Genomic DNA, 10190 nt, shown 5'->3' on the forward strand with positions numbered 1-10190 from the left:
TTTCTCTGGGTGCAGGTGGGTCTGGAGTCACGTGTAGCGCAAGAATATTGGGGAACCAGCTGGATTTTTTTTAAAAATGACCAATTGAAGTTAGATTCGTAGTCACCATTACTGAAATGAACGTAATGTTCCACAATTATCAATTGAAATTTAAATTCCACCAGCTACTATGGTGTCATCAAGGCATTAGTCTGGACCACCGAATAGTGAATCCTGTAATGTTGTCACAATGAGTAAGAATGATGGTTTGGGGGGAGTGGGGGTAGTCACTAGTATATAGTAAAATAGTATGCTTAATATAGCTCTAACAGGAGTAAAATATGTGTTTTATTGGTGGTGGCCCTACATTCCCTTACACTAACAGGCTAGGATGCTTCCTGCAGAGCTGCAATTTGTTTCAAACTTCAAATTCAGACAGGCAATCATTCAGCCGCACATATCAAAGCATCCTGACTGAAGCAAAAAGCCTATCGGTGATGTTATCTGCCTTCCACAAAGCCATAATTCCTCACTGAGTTAACATTTTACACGTTCCTTCCAGCCCTTGGTAGAGCACAACATCCCCAATACTCAAGTTACAATCTGCATTCTATACTCAGCCAATGTGTACAATTATTTCCTTTCAGTAATTGTGGAAGGAAAACAATTCAGAGCAAATAAAAAAACCCTGCCAGGTATTTGTTTCGCTAAACCATGTAAAGAATATATACAGTTATTAGGGAGAAAACTAAGTGCATGCTTGTCAGAAGAGCTGTCACAGGCATGATGGGGTGAAAGGCCAATTGCTGGGAGGGTCCAATAATAGCTTGTAATTTTGTGACAGTTTAAGTGACTTGCACTAACACTGTTGATAAGGAACTGCCTTATTTTGGCAAAACAAAAGACATAATTCATAAAAATCCTTTAAAACACACACAGTTCCTGGACCATTTCTGTACACAGTCTTTGCATGTGAGACAAACAAACAAAGGAAGTTTGCAGTTGAAAAGGAAAACAAAGCCAGAGGCAATCCTTACTTATATATGACAACATTTACATAAGAACAGATCTTTATATACAAACACAGTTAGTGAAGCCTTCCTGTATAGTCTTTACACATGAAAACTTGGCATTCCTTGTAGTTGCAAAAAAGAACCAAGCTTTTCTTGCTCATGCAGCATTATATTTGCATATATTTAAGGGACTAGGAGGGTCCAATAACTGAACTGAACCCACTTCTACTTTTTGCAGAAAGATCTTGAACAGCGGTCTCCCCCCACCACCCCTTGATGGCAGCTGGCCATGCATTAGTGTCACCACTGATCCTTTTAAATTTCAAAAAATATACTTTGTTCATAAAAATCTTATATACACAGTCACAAAATGTACTCCAGTTCTTCAAAAAAATACATTTGATAAAGTCTGCATAAGACATTTTGCAGAAAAATGACAGTGCAGATGATTGGGAGGCAACCTTGCAGTACAAGTTGTTAATTTAAAATCGAGCAGTCAGTCAGAGACAGAGGAAAATTAAAAGGCAGCATTTGAATTGGTGTTCCCTTGAGAACTGTATTAGGACCTCCACTTTTCTCCACTTGTACATTAAACAGCTGGAGTGAAGGATTATAGATTTACATTTTCAAGTGTATCAAATAAATTACAAAATGAAGAATGAACAAATTCAGTGAGTGAACTTCATCTGCCAACATTTTGTCCAAAATTTAAAGTGATTAAACTACAAGAAAGTAAACTTAACAGTAATACAAAAAAGAAATCAGGATACTTATTTAATGAGAAAGAGAGTTGAAGTTGTTGAAGAGCAAAATAGACTTAATTATTCAGGTACACAATTATTAAAAGCTGGTACACAGTAACATCTCACAGGATTACGTGCTGAGGGATGCACTAAAGCTTGTGGCAGCTGTCGCCAAGGTGCAGTGGGGAACAACCCACCATCTAAGGTCTTTCTGTCAAAGACAACTGGGGCTCCATTCAGTTATTGGACAGATATCTTTACATAGAGATATGTACATAAAGACACTTGTTATGAATAAAATTTATTTTTGAAAAAGTCAAAGCTCACATTAGGTTCATCCTTTACATTCCAATTCCTTAAAAAAAAAGTTTCAGTATTGCAGACCTCCAAAAACCAGTTCACCATCTGGGCACAAGACTGTGATGGAATACTCAAAAAGTAAAACTGCTGCAGGCACTGGAAAATTGGAAATAAAATTAGAAAATTCTGGAGAAACTCAGCAGGTATGGCAGCATCTGTGGAGAGAGAACAAGAAAAAGCCAATTGCTGCTGGGTTTCTCAGACATTGTCTGTGATGGCATACACCCCACTTGCCTGGATGGTTGCAGATCCAGCAATGCTCAAGAAGCTCATCATACAAGACAAAAATCAGCCAGCTTAATTGGCATCCCTTGAACAAATGCTCACTCTCTCCATCACCTACACACAGTTATAGCAGTATGCATCATCTCAAAGATGAATTTCAAATCTGCCAAGGCTCATTAGACAGCACCTTCTAAACCCATGACTACTATAATCTAGAGGGAGAAGACAGCAGATAGATGAAACATTACCATCTGTAAGCTCTCTTCAAAAGTCACTTATCCTCCTGAACACCATATATAGAAACTTTAACAAAACTAGTACACACTATGTATCTTCAGTGTCGCTGGGTTAAAACCATGGAACTCCCTCCCCGGTGGCAGGGAGGATCTACATACACCAACAGCACTTACAAGAGAAGAAAAAAAAGCAGTAAAACCTATTCATACAGTGTGTTCTGCATTTCCTCAAAGTGTAACGATTCCATAACAACTTCCAAATAGGAAATTAAATAGGCACTTGAAGAAAAAGTTGCAGATCCACGAGGAAGGGACAAAGGATGAGGATTAATTTGGTAGCTCTACCACAGAGCCAGCACAGGTAAGCTAGGCTAAAGGACCATATTCTGTGCTGTAAATTATATAATTCTAATTTAAAAGGTTGAATGCCTAATGCATATGGTAAACCAGGAACATTATCGGCAGCAACATGTGCATCACTATTTAAGTGACATTACATAGAAGTTCTTTTCCAATTTCATTTTTCTACTGCAATTGCTTGAACTGAAGAATAGCAATGAACAATGAATAACTATGTTTCCATGATGAGATACAATTCCTCAGTTACTTTGTAGAATTAGTTAAAATTAAAAGATGACAGGGGAGGAAGTGGTATAGTGATAATGTTGCTGGATCCAGGAATCTGAAATGTTTGACCAATAATCTGTGGAGAAAGGGTCAATTCCCACCCACAGCAGCTGGCAGAATATGAATTCAAGTAAAGTAGCAGAAATTAATAGCCAGTCCAAAGATGACCATGAAAGCATTGTTGATTATGTAAAACACTCATCTCATTGACTAATGTCCTTTTAGGGAATTAAATGGGAATTCAGCCACACCTCAGCATGGTGGAACAGTGGTTAGCACTGCTGCCTCAAGTGCCAGAGACCTTGGTTTGACTCATGCCCCCCCCCCGCCGCGCACATCACCCCCCACATGCACACACCCGCTCCCCCCCCCCCCCCCCCTTCAGCAACAATCTGTGTGAGGTTTGCACATTCTCCCTGTGCCTGTATGGGTTTCCTCTGGTTACTCCAGTGTCCTCTCATCCAAAGATGTGCAAGTTAGGTGGATTGGCCGTGCTCAATTATCCACAGTGCCCATGGATGTGCAGACTAGGTGGATTAACCATGGGAAGTGCAGGGTTATAGGAAAGGGAGATGGGTCGGGGTGGGTTGCTCTTTGGAGTGGCAGTGTAGACCTGATGATCCACCCAATCTATGCCTCCCAATTTTGTAGACGTCTATCAGGTAGCCTGTCAGCCTCCATCAATTACAGTTTGTCCAACCTCTCATCATTATTAAAACCCTCCAGATTAGGCAACACCCTGGTAAATCTTCACCCTCTCCAAAGCAGGTTCATGAACCTAAAATAACCACACCTTCCTCTCGCAAAGAGAGGCTGTCAGACCTGCCGGAGTGTTGCAACTTATTTTGAGTTGTCCTTCCAGTTGAGCAGCATTATTTCCTGTTTTGCATCCATTAGTCATCTTCTAAATACTATAAAATATAAATTCAATTCAGATCAAGTCTTTTAATACACTTTATGGGACTATTTTAAAATTTAAAACAGAGTTTGATTTGTATAACAAGACCTTCTGCCACGTTCTTCTTGGTTCCCACACCTAGTGCTGGAAGAGATGGACAAAGCATGTACTAGTGTCAACTTCCAGAGGTTGTTCTCCTGTTCCCAGAATGCCAGTCTGGATCAAGCGAGGCTGAGCAGGAAACTGTCCTGCTCTTCTTGTCTGTCATGGTATACAGGAAGGACATGCAGCTTGACAATGAACCTGTTTAGTCACATTACAAACATACCCACCAAGTTCTGGAATGGGAATTAAATCTGAAACTTCTAGGTCAGAAGCAGGGACATGACCTACTGCACCACATTAGCTCCCCCACTGTCTCTCAGGGATGAATACAGTGCACCTTTTCACACTTGAGAGGACACTAGATGAAGGGTAGAAGTGGGTACTGGGGATGCTGGAGATTTGAGTCGAGATTGAGTGGTGCTGGAAAAGCACAGCAGCAGGCAGCATCCGCGGAGCAGGAAATTTGATGTTTCGGGCAAATTTCCTTCATCAGGAATCAGATGAAGGGCTTTTGCCCGAAACATTGATTTTCCTGCTCCTCAGACGCTGCCTGACCTGCTGTGCTTTTCCAGCACCTCTCTAATCAGGACACTAGATCATTCCCCTGGCAGTCTTGTGTTGCAAACTATTCACATTATAGGGATGATATGAAAATAAACTCCCCAAACACCTAGTTATTCTCACCAAGTTATCACAAGTACATAAATCCTTGAAGTTTGTGTCACAGGTAGACAGCTTGGTTAGTATGCTTGCCTTCATTGCTCAGACCTTTGAACAACCAAATTTGGATGTCAGGTTGATGATTTACAGGACGTTGGCGAGGCCCCTTTCAGAGTACTAAGCATTTCTGGTCACCCTGTTATTGGAAGGAGATTATTAAACTGGAGAGGGTGCAGAAAAGAATTACAGGATGTTGCTGGGAATGGAGAGTATGAAATACCAAAAGAAGACTGGAAAGTCAGGGACTTTTCACTGGAGTTTAGGAGGTTGAGGTTTACAAACTCATGAGGGACATGGATAAGATGAATGACAAGGTTCTTTTCCCTCAGGTGAAAGACTTCAAAACTGGAGGGCATAGTTTTAAAGAGAGAGGAGAAAGATTTAAAATAGATAAGGAGGCATTTGTTTTTTCAAAGAACTCAGACTGATTGGCGTGTGGAATGAACTGCCAGTGGAAGTGGTGGACACAGGTACAATTACAATGTTCAAAAGACATTTGGATAAGTATATAAATAGGAAAGGTTGGGAGGGATATGGCGGCATGCAAATTACAAATGCTGTTTATACTAAGCAACCAACCCATTGCTTCCCAATTATTTTCTGATGTGTCTCCTAATTAATTTCTTCCATCTTAAGATCAGAAGTGGGGATGTTCACTACCATTCACAACTCTCCAGATACTAAAACTGTCCACATCCATTTGCAGCAAAACCATGACAATATCCAGATTTGGGTTGACACATGGCAAGCACCAATTCTGACACACAAAAAAAAAGTCAGGCAATAACCATTTCCAATAAGAGAATCTAACCATCACCCCTTGACATTCAATGCCATTCATCGTAATTCCGAATTATCCACTATCAACATCCTGGAAGTCAGGTCAGAGACTAGGAATCCTACAGTGAACAACTCACCTCATTACTCCCAAAAACCTGTCCACGATCTACTAGGCACAGGAGTGCCATGGAGTGCAGCTCCACCATCACTCAAGAAGCATGACACCATCCAGGACAAAGCAGTCTGTTTGACTGGCAACATATTCACAAATAAACATCCACTTCCTCCATCACTGATGCTTCATTGCATGAGTGTGCATCATTTACACTAAGTACTGCAGAAATTTACCAAGGACAGTCTTTGTGGTTTTAGCAAGTGCTATCATCTAGAAGGATGAGAACAGCAGATACATGGGCATAGTACCACTAGCAAGTTCCCCTTCCAGCTGCACAACATCCAGACTTGAAAATATAATGCCATTCCGGTTCACTGTTGCCAGGTCAAAAACATTTGAACTTTCACCCTAACAATTCAAGACTTTCTCCTCAAGGACAACTAGGATTGGTTAATAATAATGATGGTCCAGTCAACAACATTCGCATCCCATGAACCAATATAAAAAAAACTGAGACCAAGAATTGGTAAGGGATTCTGGACACAAAAAAAATTGATTCAAATTCCTTGTTCCAACACTAACCAAACAGATCCAGGCCTTCAGCAAAATGTTAGGAAGCTACCACAAAAAATTGACCCATTAAGTTCAGGTCAAATCTAATCCGGCCAGAAACTACTTTTGCAGCCTATTTTCAATCACCAGGAATCTGTTGGAAAGCATTAATCAATAGTGCTATCCAGTCATAATTCCTCACCAATGCTCACTTTTTTTTGCCAGGACCATCTGGCTTCAGGTACCAGTAAAGTTTGATCCACCCATGAATGCATTAGCTGCATTCCAGAGAAGAGGATTGTGCCTTGGGTGTTTGTGTGAAGTACGAAGAAGTCTTTGATAGCCATTGACTTCAGATTTACAAAGGATCAGTGGCACAAAGGAAAATTGTTGCAACTTTGAGTCTAATCAACTCATCTCCAGAACACGTTCCTCAGAGCAGGATCAAAGGCTGATTTCCTCTTTGCTGCTTAATCAATGAGCATATCTCCAGAAGTTGGAATGTTCACAGATGATAATATTGCTGTTCAGTTCCACTTCCAATTTCTCAGTGACGCAGTCCACATCTTCATGCAACAAGAATTTGACCTGCAGAAGAAGTGTCAAGTAATAACACTCACACAAGGGATGGATGAACCATCTCCAAAATGAAGTAAAATTGCATTCCTGTTATTACCTCACCTACCAACAACAGGTGGGGGGGGGGGTCATCTCTGACCAGAAACCCAAACTGACAGGTCATCAGTACCTTTGTTACAATAGCAGCTACAATGTGCAAGACTATTGGTCTGCAACACGTTTCTTTATCAGCACTTTGCAAACAAATACCATCTACTACCCAGAGGACAACAGCCCCTCAAAACGAGCACCACACAGCAACTGGGACTGAAGTAAAAACAAAGTTCTGGAAAAAAGAAATAGGTATGGCAACATCTGCAGAGGGAAATAAAGGCATAAAACAATTGTTCTTCAGTACTAGAGTTTGTCTTCTGAAGATTCAAGTAGGACTCAATACATTACTTTTGTTTGTCACCAGATGCTGCGAACCTGTTGAGCTTCCCCAGCACTCCTTTTGCTTCAGGTTTCACCATTGGACGTACTTTCCCTTTAGTAATTGGGAACGTGCGACCCAGGGATCAAGACAGACCGGGCTCAAGGCATGCCCGCTTTATGTGAATGTGCAACAATCTTAAGGGAACCGGGGAGTGCATTAATCTTGCCAAACATTGCAAACATAGGTTAGGGGAACATTGCTACTGACTTGGGTGTATTATAGTTCCTCCATTTGACAGGGTGAAATCGTCTGAAACTCCCCACCGAACGTTCCCACTGGAGTATCAAAATGATGGAGCACAGTATATTCACAAATGCTACTATGAATGGGCAAGTGTCAACAATGCTCAGGTCTGAAAACCAGCAGAGAAAGGCTTAGCAAAGTGCCTTCGACTTTAGCACAGCCCAGCACCTCACTTACTGTGTTATATTAAGGTTTATAACTTAGTTGATTTTTTTTTAAATGAGGAAATTCAGCCCAGACAACAACTGGCTGTTGGAAGAGGACGTTCCTTCATAAATACGCGAGATGAATACATCAGCGACCAGATTTGTGGCGATTGTCGTTACTGCAATGTATCATAGTGGGAGATTTCGGGTTTCGCCCACAGATTGCATTCACACAATGATTAAATAAAACAGACTCATTTTACAGTTGCTGAAACACTGGAGGCATTTTCCCCCAGTCAGATCAGCTGTGTAGATGAGAGCAACTCGTAGCAGATTGAAAACTGAAAAGGAAAAAAACAAACACCCACACAGTAAAGACGTGTATTGAAAAAACATTTTAAAAAGGCACATTTTAAAAGTTCCAGCAGTGCTACAGATAAAAACTTCCACAGGAAAACAATCTGCGGGCAGCCACTCAACAAACAACCAGAGTCGTCGTTGAATGGATTGTTAAAAACTCCTTTACTTACCTGGTGCAAAGTGTCTGCAGGGAGCTGGGAGGCTCGGAATAACTCGCCAACTTTAGCTCCGGCTGCAACTCTGCCTGTGGTGTCGGCGTCTGCGAGAGTCAATGAGAAAAGGTCGGAGAAGCGCTTCTCCTCTTGCTCACTCAGTACCAAGCCCACGACACAGTCTCCGGACATGCTGCTGATCCCCGCTGGGCCACTTTACCTGCTGCCCAGTCCTTGCTGCTGTCTAGCACAACCCCAGCCGTTTCTAAAACCCCCGTTTCCTGGCTCCACAGCAACCACCATTTTTTTAAAGCAGCAAACGTGACGTCATCACCTCCCTGCTGCAGGATCCAGCTGTTGCTGCAGGATTCAATTCATCTGTTACTACAGCTCAGGTCTCAATTCATCTGTTACTACAGCTCAGGATTCAATTAATCTGTTACTACAGCTCAGGGCTCAATTCATCTGTTACTACAGCTCAGGTCTCAATTCATCTGTCACTACAGCTCAGGATTCAATTAATCTGTTACTACAGCTCAGGGCTCAATTCATCTGTTACCACAGCTCAGGGCTCAATTCATCTGTTGCTACGCTTAGGATTCAATTCATCTGTTACTACTGCTCAGGGTCTAATTCATCTGTTACTATTGCTCAGGGTTCAATTCATCTGTTACTACAGCTCAGGGCTCAATTCATCTGTTACTATTGCTCAGGGCTCAATTCATCTGTTACTATTGCTCAGGGTTCAATTCATCTGTTACTACAGCTCAGGGTTCAATTCATCTGTTACTACTACAGCTCAGGGCTCAATTCATCTGTTACTATTGCTCAGGGTTCAATTCATCTGTTACTACAGCTCAGGGCTCAATTCATCTGTTACTATTGCTCAGGGTTCAATTCATCTGTTCCTACAGCTCAGGGTTCAATTCATCTGTTATCACAACTCAGAGCTCAATTCATCTGTTATCACAACTCAGAGCTCAATTCATCTATTACTACAGCTCGGGATTTAATTCATCTGTTACTACAGCTCAGGATTCAATTATAGAGTCATAGAGATGTACAGCATGGAAACAGACCCTTCGGTCCATGCCGACCAGATATCCCAACACAATCTAGTTCCACCTACCAGCACCCAGCCCATATCCCTCCAAACCCTTCCTATTCGTATACCCATCCAAATGCCTCTTAAATGTTGCATTTGTACCAGCCTCCACCACTTCCTCTGGCAGCTCATTCCATACACTTACCACCCTCTGCGTGAAAAAAATGCCCCTTATGTCTCTTTTATATCTTTCCCCTCTCACCCTAAACCTATGCCCTCTAGTTCTGGACTCCCTGACCCCAGGGGAAAGACTTTGTCTATTTATCCTATCCATGCCCCTCATAATTTTGTAAACCTCTATAAGGTCACGCCTCAGCCTCTGATGCTCCAGGGAAAACAGCCACAGCCTGTTCAGCCACTGCCTGTAGCTCAAATCCTTCAACCCCGGCAACATCATTGTAAATCTTTTCTGAACCCTTTCAAGTTTCACAACATCTTTCTGATAGGAAGGAGACCAGAATTGCACGCAATATTCCAACAGTGGCCTAATCAATATCCTGTACAGCCGCAACATGACCTCCCAACTCCTGTACTCAATACTCTGACCAATAAAAGAAAGCATAGCAAACGCCTTCTTCACTATCCTATCTACCTGCGACTCCACTTTCAAGGAGCTATGAACCTGAACTCCAAGGTCTCTTTGTTCAGCAACACTTGCTAGGACCTTACCATTAAGTGTAGAAGTCCTGCTAAGATTTGCTTTCCCAAAATGCAGCACCTCGCATTTATCTGAATTAAACTTCATATGTCACTTCTCAGCCCATTAGCCCATCTGGT

General features: G+C 41.8%; 1 protein-coding gene across 4 annotated transcripts in view; it reads right to left on the reverse strand.

The window, feature by feature from the left end:
- reps2 (RALBP1 associated Eps domain containing 2) overlaps window positions 1–8635 on the reverse strand; it is a 196472-nt gene extending 187837 nt beyond the window's left edge. For 3 of the 4 annotated variants that reach the window (XM_060832954.1, XM_060832955.1, XM_060832953.1), the window contains exon 1: window positions 8327–8635. In XM_060832954.1, the coding sequence (XP_060688937.1) occupies window positions 8327–8500 (174 nt within the window). In that variant the 5' untranslated portion in view covers window positions 8501–8635. The remainder of the gene's footprint in view (window positions 1–8326) is intronic. The other variant, XM_060832956.1, reaches the window with a different exon arrangement.
- Between the last annotated feature and the right edge of the window lie 1555 nt (window positions 8636–10190).

Source organism: Hemiscyllium ocellatum, chromosome 12, assembly GCF_020745735.1.
Source record: "Hemiscyllium ocellatum isolate sHemOce1 chromosome 12, sHemOce1.pat.X.cur, whole genome shotgun sequence".
Taxonomy (NCBI): domain Eukaryota; kingdom Metazoa; phylum Chordata; class Chondrichthyes; order Orectolobiformes; family Hemiscylliidae; genus Hemiscyllium; species Hemiscyllium ocellatum.